General features: G+C 39.4%; 1 protein-coding gene across 1 annotated transcript in view; it reads left to right on the top strand.

Annotated features, from left to right (window-relative positions):
* The window catches only part of LOC109851964, a 124,240-nt gene that overhangs the window by 72,567 nt on the left and 30,370 nt on the right, over positions 1–21,303 (top strand). The window contains exon 4 of the mRNA XM_020422615.1: positions 18,856–19,020. Coding sequence (XP_020278204.1) covers positions 18,856–19,020 — 165 coding nt within the window. The remainder of the gene's footprint in view (positions 1–18,855; positions 19,021–21,303) is intronic.

Genomic DNA, 21,303 nt, shown 5'->3' on the forward strand with positions numbered 1-21,303 from the left:
TTTTGTCAGTTTTACGGTTTTATCTTTTTCAACGCTATCATATTTTGATTTAACTTGTTAGCGCGATTGTTTCAATTTTTATTTTGAACGATCTCCAAATGTGGTAACGCGATATTATAAAAGACCTTTTTCATTCATTTCTTGTATGAAGTCTTGTCTATCACAAAGAGCATCGATCAACTGTGATGTATCGACAAATTGTACTTTACTCACACTATTATTAAATTACACATTTCGTAATCTTTCTTATATATATATATATATATTTATATATATTTATAGAAAAAAGACTATAATAAGTTATCTGTTTATTTATTTGAAATTTCTAATATATATTTAAAGAATACATGTGTTCTCCGTAACATAAAGTGAAATATCTGAAATGAAAAGAGAGAGAAAGAGAGAAAAAGCATTAAAGAAATAACGAGCTGGCTGAAATTCGATGTGCTTGAAAACGTTTAGTCCGTAATGTAGTCGATTTTCCAGACTTCATCCCCACGCGTCGATTCATATCTCCGAAAAGAAATAGGTCGATCTTATTTCCGATCTTGAGCGATTCCATTTGCAACGGGACACGATACGGCAGTAGTAATCGAAAATTCAAATTATAAAACTGCACATGTGTGGATACGTGCATTTATAATTTCTTGAGAGGTACATTTAACTCGTTCTATTCACATGTACAGAAAGAAGGAACGAGAGAGAGAGAGAGAGAGTGTGTGTGTGTGTGTAGCAAGTGTGATATTTACAAAAATATATGGAGAGTTTATAAAAATTCAAATCTGCAAAGTCGTGTAAGATAAGATTGTAGGAGCAAACTATAATTCTTTAATCACATTTAATCACGTTTGCGTGCTAGAACGTAATTTAGCGATTATACGAAGCATTGCATATATTGTGAAATTCGTGCGGCAGAGATTTCAATGGCATAGATCACGCAGAATCAGACACCTTGACGCGTTATCGAGCAAACACCTGTTTCTACTAGATATGCGCGGTGTGGTGTTATCTAGCGAAAACGCGTGCGTGTGTGTGTGTGTGTATGTGTGTATGCATAACGCATTCAGGTTCCAAGTGAGAATACGCTAGATCCGTATTCTAACGAATGAACAAATATTGTCGCAGCGAGGAACAGAAATGTAGATAAGAGACAGAGAGAGAGAGAGACTATTTCCTTTTTATAAACATGTACATAGGTATGTAGCTCCGCGCGAGATGTCAAATGCTGTTACATTGCAAATTTCACAAAAACACACACAATTTTCCGTGAGAGAGAAACTACGCATCTGAAATAGAATTATATGCGTAGAGAGGCGGATCCGCACAGCGGACGATCTTTTCAGAAAAACCGCACGGGCAAAACTGTTTTGTTTATCTGCGTGGTCTCGTGCGGAGTTATTTTTAAAATTACGCGCAAACTTGGCGTCAGTGTTTTACACGATGGCTACTTTACGGCGGCCATGACTCCGCAAGAGAGAGAGAGAGAGAGAGCTCGCTTCGGAGAATTCGCCTCTGATAAAACAATATTGTAAATTATGCTGCCATTTTTTTGTAACGTTTTTTCTTTTTCCGCCAGTACGCGCTGCCCGAGAAAGATATGTATATTACATCGCTCGGTGTTTAACCGAAGCACGTGCGTACAGTATCTACTAGCCGGCAGGTGCGCTCAGCTTTTATTGTCGCGATAAGAAAGAAAGATCGCGCCTTAAAAGTTCCGGTTAGCGTTATACGCTACGGAATTATACGGCACGTGTTTTAATCTATCTCTGTTTGAGAAGCGCGCGCATAATACCGGATTAACGTCAGGGCACGGTGTTTTCAACATTAAGGAATCATCAAATTTATCAGTATAAGTAAATAATGAAAAACTCTGTACGTAAGACGCGCATATATTTATGCGTATAAACAGAGCAACATTGTTGTTCATGGAGTTTCAGCAAAAGTCATTAAAGTTCTCTATGATTATCATTGAAATATACGTTATTTTATACTTAACATTTCTCTTCTTAACACACCTGCGCCATTTTTTACTGAATTAGCTGAGAAAAATGGGAATTATATTCGTCTCTTTATACCGATGACCTGGCAATGTTCCGTTTATCATCCGGTCGTTTCAAGACTGCCGAGAGCGGCATAAGGTGCTCTGTCATCGCATCGCAGTAACGCGAGCCGATAATGCAGCAATGTTGTACACAGTTAGCGTCAGGCGTTGACTTATAATACTGACATGAATATAGAGAGCACAATGCCTCGTAGGGAGGTCCTCCCGGGTGCGTTGTGATTATTTCGTAATAGCAACAATAATGCTGCCAAACGCAGGGAAAATGTGCATAGCGCGCCCCCCGCGCGCACGCGCACCGTGTGACTTCCTATTGTATTATTTAATCAATTTTATTCACGCTTCGCACTTCACAAAATTGCTTCAAAAACCGAAAACCGATTAAAACTCCGTTAATATTAAAAATCTGCGCGTAGAAAAAAGAAATATTCATGACGTTACAAATTGTAAAAATAATCATTAAAAAAAAGACAACCGTACATTCGTATTTTATCAACTCCAAAAAAAAAAAAAAAAAAGCGTAGGTTACGTTGTTTGATTGAAGTTTTTCCCGCGTGAGTTGAATATATCCGTCAAAATCCGTTATGTGAATAAATAAAACCGTGACGTATTTTTTCAGAATATGCAACACAATCTATTCTCCGCAACGTAACAGAGAAAAAGAAAACAAAACTGCGCAATATCGATCAAGAGGAACGGAGGCAAATGTTATTCGGAAAATTGAAACGCGCACGTTGTGGTATTTCCGGTGTTGCGTCCCGTTCCGCAATTGGAAAATCGCAAATCATCAATGCTTTTGTTGCTCCGCTGATTTGTCACACGTTACCGTGCATTTCGTGTGATGCGAAAGCGTGAGAAGACGATCTATCGCGCGCGCGATATTTATGGTTTCGCCGCGTCGTTTCAAATGGACGTTAATTTGATTGCGAGTCGGCGTGAGAGATTAAGTTACCCCGGCGCAGAAACTACATTTCGCTTGCCGCTGTTCGATAAAAACGTGAAGCCCCGTGCGACGCGGCGCGCGCGCGCGCGCGCGAGTGGAAAAAAGTACGCTTGTGTCAGACGAGAGGAGCTGCACCGAAAAATATGTCGTCTGTTTCTAATAAACACTGGCAATATAATTACGCGCGCGCGTGATCTCGCATTGTATAATTGTAATATATTTAGTTCTACACGGAGTTGTGTATAAATATTTATTTTTTATAAATACGTAATTTGAATAAAATCTTAATTATTGTACACATATACGCTTGTAATTAAATTAATAAAAACCTAATTATAAAAAATGTTTTTGAAAGTAAAAAATTCTCGCTTTTAAAAATTAAACTTCAATAATAAAAATTTGCCTTGGTTCGTATATATGTATTTTTTGATCTGAAAAAGAAGATGTATGATTTGTTACATCTTATCTTAGACCTCTCTCGATTACAAAGAACACACACAGCTACGCGCCCATCTTGTTAGCAAACATTTTTTAAATTAAATTTTGATCTCTATTTTAGTTTACCACGCGTTTACGCAAAATATGTTTCACGGTGAAGATAATCACTTCGATCGGAACGACGACGGTTGCGATCAATGCGGCATAGAAATTAATTTCCTGATGGTTTCGCTTTACGTTATTATACGGATTACATAATCTATCTGTTGTGAAACACATTCGGTGGCTTTGATCCGTCGAAAATCGCGCGCTCACGTTGGAGGTATTCGCCGATCTAAAATTACACTGCGCACCCGCTCTTATCGCGCAGATCAAATTGATTTTCGGCCTTTCCAACCACCCGGCGTTAGGGGGTATTCGCTCAAACGTCAAAGTTGAAGCTAATGAAAAGCACGATATATAACCGGCCGTTAATTAAATTCATGGATGGAATAATACGCGCGTTCCTCGGCGTTACTTTTGTTAAATTAAGCACGTGTTTAATTGCTAATAATACGTAATTGATTCGCACTCCTTTGATGTGCCAAGAAGAGAAGAGCTCGACGATATGGTCGGCTTTCCATTATCGGCGCGTATTGACACAGTCGACACGTACACACATACTTTACCTTACCTACCACATTTTTGCATTATATATTTACAGAGATTTAACACGCGCACGCGTCCCTTAGAAGGTAGAGAATTAATTTCCCGATCGCCACGGCGCATGACGGCGGTTCCATTAGCCTTCATTACAGAATCCATTTATCATAGGATCGGCTTCGATCTCGCCCTCCGATATCTTTCTCCGTTCGTAATAGGGGAGAGGTTCGCACCGCGATCGCGCCGCGTGATCTTCTCCTCGGTTCTGCAAACCGGCATATTTCTCTCTTTCGTTTCGGGGTGAGAGGTAGAGGTAGAGAAACGATTTGCCGTACGCTCACGCCAAGTTAATTAAGCCCCCGAGTCGGAACGCGAACGTTCATTAAGTGTATCGCTCGCGTGTGCAAACTGATATATTTCTACTGTTAAATTAAACACACAACCACTCTAAATATTATATTTAATTATATTTTGCAAACGAGAGGCGCGCGCGAGAGAAACTCGCGCATTGGACCTGTTGGAATTTGTACGACACCTGCCGGAATTAACACCCCGCGATTATTCCCATTGGCGTAATTACGTAAGTGAACAAGTTACAAATATGATTGAGAAGAGAAGAAAAACGCGTATCTATCTCGAATTATAGACGGTTAAAATTAATTGCTTATTAATACGCGTAGGAAGCGATAAATAACGTTTCTGAATTATATATGGATGTTCTACATACGGAATAAGTCATCATTTATCTATCTTATCTGTCTGACAAGTCGATTCAATCTGGTCTGCGACATTTGGATAACAATCAATATCGATTTGACGTTTCTGACGAAAACCGATTTGACAAATCGGCGTCGTCCTTCTTATTAGCCGCGCCTGCAATTAATTCGACGACAGCGTCGTCGTTGCCGCCGCCGCCGTCGTCGTCGTCGTCGTCGTCGTTGTCGTCGTCGTCGTCGTTCTGGCACAGTTCCCGGGAAACGTCGTATCCCCAAATCAAGCCTGTCGCGCGCCAAGCCCGTCATCATCTTTGATGAACCGCAAGCCGGGAGCTTGCGACGACAAAATCGCTCGACGTTCGATCTAACCGCAAACTGAATTAATCTACGCTCCATTGCCGCGCGTACCTCGCGAGCCACCGTGAATCCGAGAGAGTGGCGGAGACGTTTAGACGTCATCAGGAAGTCCTCCGGTGGCTCCACTCGAGCGCCCCGGCATGCACCTCGGCATACGCATCGAACCGACAAGGAGCACCGCACAATGTAATAGCCACCCTCCCCTTCTCCCTTTCCCTATCGAACAATGGCCGCTGACAAGAAGATCCGGTCGTTGCTAACAGCACGAATTATCCAAGCAAATAACGATTCCGAGATAGGTTCGGTAAATTGCGAGAATTGACGGAGTCGATGGAGAGAAAGAGCAATCGCGTGCGGTGTACGAAAACAATTTGCGATCTGGGGAATATTCGAATTGTTCAGCGAGAATGCAAAAAGGACGAGATTTGCGCACATTCTCTTCGCGAAATGTGAAAATAACTCTTTATTGTGTAAATATAAATATATTTATTTATATACACATGTGTTTAAACAAAAGTTTGCGGTTTCTCTCGCGAGTTACTTCTACACGCGAAACGCGCGTGTTTTTATACCTTGTGTGATCTTAATAAATTTGACTATATTTTGACTTGCGGGGTAGCCGTGCGCGAAATCATCATCTCTCCCGCTCGCATCGCGCTTGCTTCACCGATACTTGCGGAAAGTTGTGAGCCTCTGTATATCCCCCGGGCAGTACTCGAGACTCCGTCTCGAGCACTTCTTTCGGAAAAAACGAAGATCAGCTTAAAGAAGTTGTATAGAGAACACCCTAGACGCGCGCGCGCGCGCGCCCCCGTCGAATTCTCCGCGTGCTCCGTATCTCGAAATACGGAAAATATCGTATTTCTCTTATCGTACGCGCGCGCTGTCATAAATCAGACGCGGCATAAAATATGCGCCGAGCGAAGACAACGGCCGGCGGAAACGACCAATAATGAAGAAACATGGTCGGTTTAGTCGCGTAATCGATATATTCAGCAGTAGAGTAAATCTTTGTTTAGCTCTTGATCTCTTAAACACCGGAAAATATCTCTGATTGCATTGGCACTGTGTACAGATCCACGAATCCACAAGTGTGTGTGCGTAAACGATTAATGATTTATTTCTCATATAATTTATTCATTAAAGAAATTCTCGAATCTCCAGCCAGCGTGACATATGACAGTTGTGAATTTCGCGTATTTCGAGATCTTATAAAAATCCTTTGAAAATTAAATACATGAAAGTTAAAGACATAAAACTGATCAACCTTGTCGAGTTTCAGAGTAAAGATGCGTTTTCGAGGATTGAATTTAATGATGCAGGAACGTATCAAATCCTTTTTCTTATTCAAGAGAAACGAACCAAGTTCTAAGAAAAAGGGAACTTGTTCTGTCTTGTTTTGTTAAATCAAATTGAGAGTTGCAACTTGTCGAGCGCTTCGATTTTGCCGGACACTCGGAATTTTCTCTTTTCTTTTATTCGATTATGGTTAAGAAGAGTCGCGGAGCGAAAAAGAAAGAGGAGAAAGAGAGTTTGTTCACGAACGGGACTTCCGTTCACGGATCCAGCTGGAAAATGTAATAACCGCCCGAGTTGCGAAACGGCATGCGGCACCTTCGCAATGCCTTCTATTTTATCGAGCACCGGCGAGAATGAGGTTCGCACGACCTTCGGTCAAACTTACTATCGAGTTACTATCGTTTTTTTGGATTTCTTGTTTCTTCCGATCTACGAGAAATAGAGAGAAAAAAGTTGAGACATGACGAATCAATTTTTACAATATAATGGGATATATTCACTTTCCTTCCGAAATTTTCTCCCGCACTATATTAATTTATAGGAATTTGTAGCACTTGCCGAGAGATGTCTTTTGTAAATTTTTGACGTGCAACTCAAGTTATGTAATAAAAAGTTTCCTCGCACTCGTTGACTTTTCTCACAATTTTCGGTTAACGTAAAAATTACAAGCAATCTTGCCGAAAAGAGAATTAACTTAATTGTTCGATAATTGTCCAAAGAACCGGTATGCAACGTCGAAGACATTGTTAACGAACAGCTTCTAAAACTGTTACTTTTCTGGTAAAAGCAAAGTTTGCTGAAAGCCGCTTAATAAAGAATCCCTTCATTGGCACAGGCTTAATAAGCGAAACGTAGAAGGAACGTTGAGTTTAAAAAGGAATTGAGAAAGAGAGAGAGAGAGAAAGAGAGAAAATTAATAAATACATTTCTCGTAAGCATAGTGTAACATCTTCACTAACGTTTTATATAAGGAAAATATTGTAATTATGCAAAAAAAAAAAAGTAACAAATAAACTTAACAAATAAACTTTTATCCATACTACAAATCGCATCATTTACATAAAAAAATATTATAATATTATGTAAATGAAAAGTAATTTGTCTTCACGGTTTTAATAATTAAACAGATTGGTTTCGAACTTCTTTGTGTGACTGTTTCAAACTCTGAAGAGAATATTCACACAAATCTCATTAAAAGAAATAATGAAGTTCTTTAGATATCGCATTATCAAGACTTAAAAGGACTTTGCTGTGAGATGGGCTTCGATTTGGCGTCGGCTACGTCTCTTTCTCTCGCTCGATCGTTACAGATCTCTGATAATTTTCTTTCACAAAACAGAAAAAATATCCTCGTAGAGAAATTTTGTAATGTACCAGAAAAACTTCTACATATAAAAATATATGTAAAAAACTATATATATATATACATATAATAAAAAATATATAGTAAAATAAATCGCATAATCTTGCGATATAATTTTCATTAAAAGAACGTACCTTCTCTCTTTTTCTCGCCACAGGCATTACGTAAATTGTGCAACAAGACGCCACACAGCCACACAATCTTTTCATTCGATTGAAGGTTTTGGGTTGCTACATGATGGTGCTTTTCACTACACACAGAGGAATAGAGGTCGGTATTTGTCGGAGCAAATCGAAATCGTTTCCCTTTGACGCTCCGCGTCGACAGGGTTACACGCAATTTTGTTGTACGTTGCTGCGCGCGCGCGCGCGCGCGCGTCTCGTATCTTTTCGTGCAATTTTGCGTCGTCGTTTTCGTTTTAACACGTGAATTCGTTTCAAACTCGTTTTCGTTTGGTCGTCGCAATGCGTATCACAGACGAAGATCCGGGCGGTGAATTTCGTGCATCACAGTCTAGTTCTTTTTTTTATTTTTTTTTTTTTTCAATCCACTGCGTGTACGTGATTTCTAATTTTTTACTAATTTATCGTTCGTACTCCGTTTGTTTTTATCTTCTTACACTATAATAATTACAACGTGTTGAAAGAGTTATAAGTTAAATAAAACACGTGAATTCCATCTCGTTCAGTGCAAATACAAATTCTATCTCCTCTCGCGCGTAAAAAAAAAAAAAGAAAGACATATTCCATCCAGATTACAATTTCAAAGGCTTTTAGAAACCGCACCGGTATGATTACGCGCGCAAAACATGGGATTTCTTTAATAATCCGAGGCTTTTATCTACGTTACTAACGTAATTCCGACCGCACGATATATATAACCACAAATATAGTTTATTTCATTTTCAACGCGCGCCAGACAAACACGCCTGGCAAACAACTAACTATAAAACTTTACAATCTTTGAGCGGGAGAACTACGAGTTCGATCCTTTCTTTGTGACAGGCGCCTCAAAGCGCGTTGCGGTAACAACGACCCGGACAGTTCTCCAGGTCGGAAATGAAAATGGATTCAGTTAATCCGATTGAAGGTCCGCGGAAACCGCTGGTTTGCGTGTTTTAACTGTTGTCGAAAATTGCAACTACTCGCGGGAAAAACCGCGGAACGCGGAATTAGACCTCATGTAACTTCTTCGCGCTCGTTGTGTGTGTGTGTGCCTTTTAAACAACGACTATGTTTCGGTCCGATAATTACAATGCGTTTAAACGCGTTAAATATAATAATTACGGAACATATCTTTGTTGAAAGTAATTTATATTCCAAAAAAATATTCAAAGGAATAAAAGAATATTTAATTTTGATCTCACTTTTTATTAGTGTACTAGCACAACACAGGCGCGCGCTACGCGCACGCTATTGTTATTTTTATTTAACGTGTTGTCAGTGAACACAACCTGTCACCGCGATGACAGATAGTATGTACATCTTATAAACCATATAATACACATATGAGAAATGTCAGAAATAACGCATGAAAATCAAAAAATAGTGAGAGAGAGAAGTGGAAAAACAACACGTGACTAAAGTGTTGTTTTTCGTGACAGGAAAAAGGGTAAAAAAGAGAATATTATATATATTATATGTAATATTCTATATCTATATATAATACTCACACATACGCATATATATATATATATATATATACCGTAATTACGTGACCGAAGTCACAGCAACACCGCCGCGGTCGCGCGGCCGAGGTCAGTGACTCCACCGCAGTCGCGCGACCGAGGTCATTGACCCCGCCGCGGTCGCGCGACCGAGGTCAATGCCCCGCCAAGGCCGCGCGGCCGAGGTCAGTGACCTCGCCAAGACCGCGCGGCCGAGGTCAGTGACATTACTCTGTAGTATGTATATAATACATATAATACAATATAAAGTATAATATTATAAATATAATAAATTATATGTATAATATGTATTATTTAATGTTATATATAATATAAATTACAGTCACGTTATTTTCACGTGTTGTTTTTCTATTCTTTCCTGTCACATGACTTTAGTTACGTTTTTAATTTTCTCTACATATACGACGACCTGTCTCAAAATCGCTTTTCATTATTTACTCTCTCGATCTTACCAATTTGATTCGACTTGATCAACCAACCAACCAATCGGCAACGCGGAAAAGAGGCAACACTAGGTGCGATATATTCGACTCCAAACGCGCACTTCTCGGTCCTTTTTTAATATAGGATGTGTGTGTGTGTGTAAACGTTTCGCGCGCGTTCAATCGAAGTCGAATGAAAATTTGTTGGAAATAACAAATTTTGCGACAATTACAAACTGTTTAATATCGCAAATTAATTGCATGCGTGCGTACGTTCAATTACATATATTTCTTTTGTGCGGGTAAATTAACTGCGAAACATAACATAAAATTAATATTTGATTTAAAATGAATATTTTATTTGTGCGGTAACGCAATATATTGTGTGCTTGCCCTTCAAAGTACCATTTTATTTTAATGCATTTATTTGAGATTTAATTGAATTTACGATCCGGTTTTCTTCGTATCGATTGAAATATTTGATATTAAATCGTACGGACATAATGTGCGAGGCACAGTAATATCGTCCACTTCAATTTTTGCGCGAAAGGCGGATAAAAATTCCTCTAGAGCGCTCTATTCACTACTTTTGTAGTATAGACTCGTGTTGTACAGGCACGCGTTGTACAGAACGCGATGCGCGAACCGAACTCTCTCGTTTTGCCCGCGATCTCGTATTCCGAAATCCTCGTAAACGCGGAGCAGCACGGGGAGTTGATTTTCCCGGGATTTGCACAATTCCAAAAACGCGCAGCAATCCGCGAAAGATATTGAATGCGAACTATTTGCGAGAATGGTGGTGGCCGGTGGTGGCACGCAACTTCCACCGTTCGCAATAGTTCGTAGCTTGTTAACCTTGCAGATGGGACAATGGTCGCGCGAGTTTATGGCATCGACCCTTCTCCTAGAAATGTTTCCGCAACGCCTCTGGGACTCGTCCAACCGGGAGAAGTTTATTCGATGGATGTCCGTTTCCCGGTATGTGCCACAAGCTGGACGAGATTTCGCATGTTTAATGCAACGAATTTCGGCCGATTTCTCGCGGATTATTCACACAGAATTCGATCTGTGCGCGAAAAGATCCTGTGTGTACGTATTTATCTCGCTATTTTTGCGCGGCGCGTCGCGTGACTTGCCGTAACTTGTCGCCGACACTCTAATTACCGACGTTACTTTGGGATGCGACAAGTTTGTCGGGCGTGCTAATCGCTCGTCTCTCTCTCTCTCTCTCTCTTAACCTCTTTCTCGGCCAGAGCATTTCTGAATGTCGCTAAAATTTTCATAATCTTTTTAGCACGAGCGTCGACTTTAGTCGACGGCCGTCAAGTGTTCCCTTATAGCCGCGCGTTATACTTTCAGTTTCATAGTGTCTTGCTGACAATTATTATTTCAGCGTTTATATTGACTTGTCTCTTTGCGTTTTCTCGTTGTTATTTCACACAAAATGTACGTATTATTCGTACATAGAGGACATACGAAATTGTCCGTAATTTCCAACGCATAATGATAGCAATAATACATAAAGTGATTATTGGGTAGCACCAATGAACTCTCTCTAACATACTCGGAATTTACAACCACCGGTAAATTCCGCGATATCATCGCAGAAATGAAATCGCAATTTATCATAGCGTTGTTTAGATTGAGCAAACACACAAATATACACACGCGTGTGTATAAATATATATATTTACTCAATATTAATCGACAGATTTCGTTTTCCATCGCAATTTGTAGACATTTATTGCTTGCGGAGTAATAAAAAATAAAAAAAAAATAAAAAAAAAAAAATATGTACCTATACAGAAGAGAATCGTTTCATTTGGCCACGTATTAATTCACGGCGAATCAATTGCCGAAGCGGGTGAATAAATTTTCACACACGATTATTGCCTGCCGTGAATCTCGTTGAATTCCGCCGCGATATTATCCGCGGTATTTCTACCGTGATCGGCACCAAATTAGAACGATTCAGTTTGGTGGAAGATTTAGGATAGCGCAGCCGACAGTAATTACACACCAAAATCGAACACCGCGCGCGTTTCATACGCCGAGGCTATTTTCGATGCGTGGCGAGATAGAAAATGATCGTCTAATTGGCGCCGCGGTACCACCGGCGATCTGACACGATATACTAGGATAACGATAAACCAATCGATAACGACTACTCGCCTACCTCTCCTTTTCCCTCCTTCCCGTAGTCGCTATCCGAATACACGCAATTTGCCTCGTCCATCTGAGTCAGCTAATTACGCATTCGTTTTGAGCTTGTACCGACGCGTCGTCGTTGACGAACGAGGACACGGTGCTGCTGGATCGTGCTGCAGCGAATTCAGTAAATTGTGTTTATTGCAAATCTTAACCGTCACGCTCATAAAAAAGTCGCAACTCTAAAAAAAAAAATTAGGTCACTTTCTTTACATTCAAAAACTTCTTTTTTTTTTCTTAATATTATTGTGTATTTTATTAATGAGAAAAAAATTATGTAGTAGATAAAAATTTATATAAAAATTACGTATAGCAGACACATTTTTCTCATTTTGAGAAAACTATCTTCCCTGCGAAAAATATTTTCACAGTTTTAATTACAAGTATTTCGCGCATTTCAATTATAAGCATTAACATAGCATTCATTACCGGAGTGAAGTTCGCTTTTGAAGGCGGCCCCCCCCGATGAGATGCCATCGCCTTTAAAATCCACGCTTGAAATTGGATTCGACGTTTCTCCGCGCGAGTTCCATCGCGCAATTTCTACAACCGACGTTCCTCGACATATTTCCGGATCGTCGCTTCCGTTCTCCTTGCGAAGCTTCGCTCGAGAAATCGTAATCGAGAAATTTAGAGGTCAGAGAGACGGGAGGGGGATGGAGGGCCGAAACTAAATGGGAATTGTGTGATTTGCTGCAGTAAGATATTTTCATATTTCACGCGACGTACGAAGAGCGCAGAAAGAAACCGCGTCGTGTTATATAAGTCAGACATAACTACGTCTTATGTCAGATATTGAAAAAATCTCGTGTTAAGTAAAATATAACATACGAAATCCTCGCTCCACTGTGCGCGCGCTGCAATAAATCGTGGGAAGCTAAATTTACGAATTGTAATCTTGTGTGAGTTAGTGCACGACTTTTTTCTCCCGGGGCATCCCTCACACGAGCGCGAAGCTTTCACGAAATAAGGCGAGATCTCTAAAACCATCCCTCATCCGCGCTCGCACATCTCCTTTGTGCTCCTCAGGCCGGGTAAGAACTCTTGCTCTTTCCTTTCACCCTCCTCCCGTGCTTCTACGTACGGAGTTGATTCGTTTGACGGAAGATGCCTTCATTCAAATGAGACATGTCTGCTCTGGCATAACCGAGCGCACCGTAGCCTGAAAGCTTTTCTCAAATTATTCGAGAAATTTTCGAAAAGTTATGCTAGTTCCCGAGACGTCAAGAGAGAGTTTACCTACACGTAAACGGCATTTCTTTTTGCGCAACGATAACTTTTACCTTCGGATCTCTAAATCGTGATTTTGCTATCTTGTGCGACTTTCTGCAAAAAAAAGTACTTTTCAACAAAAAAAAAATATACTTCAGATGTTTTTTATATTTATAATTGAAGAAAAAGTTTTGCTCTGTTTTATATCTGTTCACGGTTGCGACTCTTTAAAAGAGAGAAGCAGTTTTAAATATCATTCATTACGAAACTTTCAGACGCATTTATACAACAGAATATGTATAACTTGCATCGCGTGGTTTGGCGAAGTTGATAACAGCAGTACGTCTCGTATGGTTTCGTGGCAGTGATTTCCGCATCGACCATATATAGTTGATAGTACAGTAATTAACAACCTTCTCTTAAGCATACCAATTGTCACAATTAATTTCCAGCTTCGGTATTTCATTTGCAGACATCCATGGTATTATTCGAAACTCTGCAAATACGCACTCACCTCAGAAATACGAATAATTAAGCTTCATTCCGCTTGACTTGGGAGAGAAATACACACTGTACGTGTAGGAATATTCTCTTAATATGCGCGTTAATATCATCTATGAGAGAGAGTGAGAGAGAGAAAGATGAGAGAACGTTAATTGATACGAGTGTCAATTTCATTGTACATGTCGCGACAGGTGTTAAACCGAATGAAATTTCTGTATCTGTATTGCAAATTAATTATTACATTTCTGATGCAATCGTTATCCACATTTTTAATTATCTTCGCTTATTTTCTTCGCGCAGTCTCAAATTCATTTGGCAGAAATTTCCACGGAAAATCCGTCGACTTTTCTTTCAAACACCGAGCAGAAACAAGCTTTCTTCTCGGGGGTTTTAAGTCCTTTGCATTCGGCATCCTTACAGGACGAAAACAGTAGAGATTGAGCGAGATTGAGTGAGAAGTAGAAGTAGAGAGGAAGATAGTTGAAAAGATGGTTACAAGAGACAAGACTGTGCGTGGGGAGGAGAGGGGGAAAGAAACGGAAGGGGAGACCGCGGTGATAAAAACCCGAGAAACATTTTTCGTCGTTGGTCGCTAGAAAAAATAGGGGAGCGAGCGAAAACAAGGAAGGGGAACCGCAGGTTGTATCTTTTATGTGAGCCATCCGTGGCGTTCCTTTTCACGGAACGATGACAAAAGATCAGACGCGAAAGAGACAGGACGTCGCGTCTCACCGCGGGAAACACGACGTGAAAAATGATGTTAGAGGGTGCGTTAGAAGAGAAAAAGTAAGAAAAGAAAGTTTAAATTAGAATACAATGTATGCTGGATTGCAGATCGCAATGAGCTAAACCGTCGAATCTTAACGAGATGTCAGAATATTCCGATGGGGGATCGGAGAATTCGGTCGAGTGTAACAAATTGCATTGTCAAATGTCACATATATTGTGCGTTATGATAAAATGCGTCATGTAAAAACACCAGATTTTACATACTTCCAACGAAATCGCGTTTCAAAACAAATTATTTTATTTGTTTACATATACCCACACACACATCTCTCACCATATAGGTGCGCCAAAAGCCACAAATCTGAAATTACACAGTTCGCTCGTATTACGCGTGTTACGTTTACTCGCATTACGTATTAAAAAGATCGTTGAGTAACGATATGAATTTATATCAAAGCGGAAACAGAATTATTACGAGATGTGTTTGGTTTTCGAAGCGCGAGTCGCGCAGGAGTTTAAATTCTAGACCGTTAAGATAGTTTAATCTCATATATAATTCGAACGTCATTTGAATTTGAATGCCGGCGATCATATAATGGCGGAAGCTCCAGTTCAAGAGACACGGATGGTACGCTTTTAGCTCAAAGTTTCGGCGACTGGTGACGTATGTATAATAAGTGCGCCGACACACACGGACACGCAGATGTGACATTCGACACGAAGGTGAACGTGTGCGTGCGCGCACCGCGTGATATTATATTTGACGTCGGTGGAAGAGAACTTTGATGAAGTTGGACCCGCAGTTATACCGAGAGGAAGTTTCCAAAAAGCCATTGTGTAGTCAGTGAGTGGGTTATACGTCGGAGCGGTTAGTAATTTTGCTTGATGACAATCTGAATTTCTGTCTGTATTATAATTGAAACATGCACAATGCTTACAGCGCGATCTTCGCGTAACCGATGTGCATTGTGGATTTATCGCTCGAGTCTGATTTCAATTAGAAGTTAGGGAACCGCGACAATAGCGACCGAACGCGACTTAGGATTTGATTGCTTTGATGATGCGCTTTGAAGAAAAATTCGGGTGCGCGAGCGATTGTATCAGTGCTCGTTTTCATGCTCGCGTATATTTCGATATTTTTCTGTCACTTAACATGTAATTTTGTCTCGAGTTGTTGTTCTCTCCGGATGATGTTAAAAATATATGAATGTTTGATCGAATTTGTCTGATCGTCTTCTTGTGAGACAAAACGTCTGTTTCTACTGACTTTTATTTATTTATTTTTTATTATTTTTTAATATCTGCAATTTTTGTAATAAAACATTAAATGTAAAATTTAGGTGTATGTACAACCAAAAAGAAATATTTATTTGATTTTTCTTGGAGAGCAGAATTTCCTCTCTTCTCTAAAATTACTTGTATATATATATAGACTCGAGTGAAGTTTACTACATCACTACCAACACAACCAGTCGAAATTTAATCTAGTAGATTGTTCAATAATCCAAAAGTTTGTTGTTGAATATATTTGTATTATCTGCCGCGTTGCTCCATTAAGAGATTAATTCTCTCTAAAGCTCCGACGAGATATTTATAGGAATTTGCTCGGAAATTCGGGAAATTCGGGGACGAAAAGGATGGAACGCGGGGAGGGATGCTTCGTGCGAGATCAAACCGCGGATTTTGAGGAAACTAAAAGGATAAAAGATCTGGGAGAAATTTGCGCGAACTGACGCAGCGGAAACTCGAAATCTTCCGTTAAATCGGAATATATTCGACGCAATGTCTCGGAGATATCTTGAACAATTTCCCGCCTTTCGTATAGCGACTTGACTTACGTAAAGTCGGTGACAGGTGCGATATAAACTCACGAAACTCACGAAGCTTGAAGCAATAATCTCGGCGTCTAGTATCGGGCTGACAGTTTCAGCGGGCTGATTGTTTCGAAGTTCTTAGAAATGTTAGTTGTGCCTCTCTTTTGTAGTTACAAATTGAAAATAAGAAAAAGTTTTATTCCGTAATTATTTATCGTCGAAATTTTGCGCGAAAAACTTTCGCAAACTCGCACGTCGTGCATGTTGTAAATTTAAAATGATAAATATAAAATAATTTAATGTTTCACAAAAGAAAAACAATAATAATTTTATTTTGCACAAAATAAGAATTTAAACAAATAATTAAAGAAATTACTTTAAAATAATTGTAAAAACATGGAAGAGACTAATTGTACTGGTGAAGGTAACTGCAACAAATTTAATTTAAAATAAAGATACTGTAGAAATATTGCACATGTACGTCGTGAGCGCGCGTAGCGAATTAACAAAATTCAACACGTAAATTTCTGTAATTTTGATGCAAAGGCGCGTTAAAGCACTCAAATCCATTGATGTAGGCGACGAATCGTCTACTTGCTGGGCGACGAACATTGGCGAAACTTTTTCGCTCGTTTCCAAGGAAAAGAAGATGAGCTCTGCATATTTCCCGACATTTAAACTTATCCAACGTAATTCCTCGAGGATGTATACCATTCCATAATTCCGCAACGAATAACTTTCTTTTTATCCGTCCGTCTGATTTCCTCCCTTCGCCTCCATTCTTCGTAATTCCATGAATATCGAAGCATCTCCCCTTCTTTCTTTTACTCTTTCTTTTTTATTTTGCACTTGCGTTTTCTCTTTGTAGTCGCGAAAATCACTCGGCTGCGCGCATCGGAGCCGATTGAGCGGGAAGAAAAGTGCACACGTGAGCCTTTTTCTCCACATCCCGTTAGGTCGGGAGGGCGGGAGGGAGGGAGAGAAGGGTGGAAAAATGATAACGCTATTTTACGGAATTCAACATAAAAGATGAAACACAGAATATGCACTGACTGGTATTATCTTTCAATAAAGAAGTTTGCCGTGTGTAATACGTATAAATCGTGTTTCTCTTTCGACCGTCTTCTGTTTGATAAACAATGAGTTTATTATTTATCCTGAAGCAAAATTCTTTTCAAGTTTTATATTTCTATATTAAAGTTTTTGTTTCGTTTTTTTTTCTCGATACAACTGACTGAAATTAAATCAGTCATTCTTCTCACGTTATCGTTTCTCACGTTTATTTCTATGTTAAAAATTGCAAAATTTTCTCTCTCAGCATCACATTTACAGAAGTCAGTCAACCACTATTTTCGATCTGACCTCACAACTTTAAAAAGTGAAACAGAGATCATGTTACAGTGAGAGAGGGATGAGGAGGGAAAGTTGAGGAATAGCGAAAGTTTCGCCTCAATTGGGTGAACAACATCGACGTTTTCATGCGACGTCGGAAATCGGAGAGAATGTAGCTTGATATCCTTCTTCTCTTGCTCTCATCCTCTCTCTCTCTCTCTCTCGCGCGCGCGCGATATTCCTGTTCGATTTAACTTCAGAGGATGAAGTTGTGTGTGCGTTCGTGTTATTACGGGACTTTATCGTCATCGCGACAATAATGTTTTTATGTTAGTAGCAATTCTCTGTTAATTCCAGGTGAAATTGTACGAATGCGCGATGTTTGCAATGCTAACGAACTAAATTGAGCTCAGTAATAAAAAAAAAAAAAAAAAAAAGTTTAATTTCACGCACCGGTGCATCTTTTTTCAGAGAACTTGTATTTAGCTATTACAAGTTGTAAACACACATATATTTATTTTTCTCGAGCACGGCAGCGGCTGTTTGGCGAACAACACCATAAGATATTGATTTTGACTTTGTTTACCAAAGCTTTTTCAAACTTATCCCAATCGATCGCTACGCAAACGTATTCGTAAACTCATTTTATCAATTTTTGCTTCATCAACTTTTATTTGTTTACTGAAGAAATTTAATTACTAATAAGCGCGCATTTGTGACGAATAAATATTTTTACGCAGATTGGTTATTAAATAAAAAAAAAAAAAATACATGTCTCAGGCCAGCAATCTTTTATGAAGTTTACGAATAATTCTGTGTAGATGTCTATCATTTCAGTTTAAATTAAATCATATCAAAAAAACATCGCAGTGCATTAGACACATTAATTATACACGTTTTAAAAACGTTGAATTATAACTTATAGGATAAAAATTTTGTATCACACACACATAACGGATTTGTAAAATTCTAATTAAAATACGGATTTATTTCGATCGCAGCACCGAATTATTGTTAAGTCATGTGAAAAATGTTACGCTGCGATCACACACACATACACACACACACACACACGTGAAGCTTACTCGACGACACTAAAAAACGTCGTCATTCTTTTTATGGTGTTTCAGACATGCATTGGCTCGTTTGCACCTGCATCCTCACCGCGACGACGGTGCTTTCCTGCCGGCAGAGTGAGTTTCAGTGCGCCAACGGGCACTGCGTTGCCCTCAACAAAGTCTGCAACATCATCGACGACTGCGAGGATGGAAGCGACGAGACGCGTCCGTGCTCGCGTGAGTGAAACTTTTGCCCTCCGGGTTTTCCGCGCGCGTGGAAACGCCTGAAGGGGCTTTCAGCGCCACCGATAAATGCATATCCACTTGACGAACTTAACGCAGTCGCGCGGTGAACCGACGCGATGCGACGAAACGGACCGAGAGATCGTTGAGATCAGATGAAATGAAATCCGGTCCGCGCAGGATTAAGTCCCGACTTCCGCAATCTCATTTCGAAATGTCTGCTTCTCGTTGTAGCAAATGTCGAGAATGATATGGATTTAAGCCACATAGAGAGAATTTTCGAAGCGAACGCACGAACATTTTATGAGCCAACGCGTGCTAAATTCTCTAATAGCCTTTATTTAGACTGATTAAATGGATGTGCTCTAATTAACTGAATTTGTCTAATTATATGTATATGTATATCTTCCTTACGCGGCGCTACAGTTCACAAGTAACGATATATAAATAAAGATGTAATTGCACAAACAACAATTCCACACAATCGAGCTTGTTCTTTTCTTTTTTTTTTTTTTTTCGTCATAAAGTAATTTATCTGCGCGAGAACGTTTGTATTGTCGTGTATCGAATCAAACGTCCGTTTCCAACCGCGAGTATTTTCGTCTCAATTCCCGTCGGTGAGGCGTTCTAGCGCGGTAATTGATCCCTTCATTGTTCTCTGGGCAGGCAGCCTTCGATATCCGCTTGGAAACGTGCTTCGTTGCGATTGCCAGCAAAGGCCGGCGTTGCGCAGGAATTTCTACTTCGTTAGAAGCGCGCGCGCGCGCGCCCCGACCTCTCTTCTGCTTTCTTCCACTTCACGCGAACCCGCTGCGATGCAACTGCGCAACGTGTAAAAGACGGAATGAAATTCCAGCGACGTTACAAGAGTGATATTACGGCGTGTTCGTTTCAAAGAAAGATGTGCAAACAGCTCGATCGATACGGCGCGCGCGACGCGGCCGCACATTCGCGCGCGTTAAACTGCGAAAAAGTTTCATGAATATTAAATAATACAAATATTGCGTACCCCGAGAGATATGAAGTATATAATACAAAATCTCACGTTGCACAATTGAAAAAAAAAAGATGCGTATGTTTCATCCGTAATTGTACAAAAATACAGCCGCAATATGTAAGTAATGGAGATTTTTAACGAAAGTTTACATAAACGCTTTTTTTTACGTAATAAAATAAAGACCGCTTTATTAAAATCTAATTTTACAGCTTTGTCACGTAAAAAATTATATATAGATATTTATAGTATTAATTCATAAATATATTTATAACATTAATTTCATAATTTCTCTCTCGCGTGGTTCCGCGTAGCTACTTTTGTGAAAATAAATATTTAGAGAAGATCATTAAAACAAACAGAACAGATAAATTAATTCATTTTATAGAAATTTTCAATTTTTTATAGAACGTTTCAAACAATGACGCACGTGAATAAATCGCGTTTTAGAAAAATATAAAGAAATCACAAATAAAACTATCGCAAATAAAACTATTTTTTTTTTTTTTTTTTTATGAGAAGTTTATGAGAGAAAAGAGAAAAATACTACAAAGAAAAATATTTTTACAAATATAATTTTTCTACTGTAAATATACGATGATACAAACTGATACAATGTTGAGAAGTATTTCGTTCGAAAACTATTTTTGTTACCTTTTTCCCTCTCTCTTTCTAATAACAAAAAAATTTGGGAAATGTACAAATCGATAAAACTGCATCGAAATTCGAATGGAAAATATTCAACTATCGTCGCTACGTAACATTCCTCATGTTGAGACAAATTGATTGCATCGGAAAGCTACGATATATCGCATTCCGTGACCGATTGACGTAAATGAATGCGACCTCTGATATTTATGTTTATTTAACGATTATTTTACAATTATTTCTTGAACGCGTTAAATTGAAACAGTTTTGTTCGGTATTACAGATCGTCGGTTTGCGCGTAAATCCGCAAACGCACGTTTGCAATCTGAATCGTCAGCATTGGCAATTTACGCGCAAGAAATTGTTTGACGTAGCGGTTTTTATCGCCGATCGATCGTGCGCAAAGTTGGCGAGCCCAGCAGCCACTTCATTTCGCGAGAATCTACGACGTGCCCGACGAGATGATCCTATAAGAGACAGGGGACGCGCTCCCCTTAGTCAGAACTTGTCTGTTATCGACAGATCGTGATAAAATCGAGCAGTTCGAGCGGGCAATTTGGCAGTAAGAAAAAAAAAATAAGAGGTTCGTTCTTTAGTCGTACGTGTCCACTTTTTCTCGGCATCATCTAATTTCG

Source organism: Pseudomyrmex gracilis, unplaced genomic scaffold (genome assembly GCF_002006095.1).
Source record: "Pseudomyrmex gracilis isolate BER0280 unplaced genomic scaffold, ASM200609v1 scaffold_22, whole genome shotgun sequence".
NCBI classification, from domain to species: Eukaryota; Metazoa; Arthropoda; class Insecta; order Hymenoptera; family Formicidae; genus Pseudomyrmex; species Pseudomyrmex gracilis.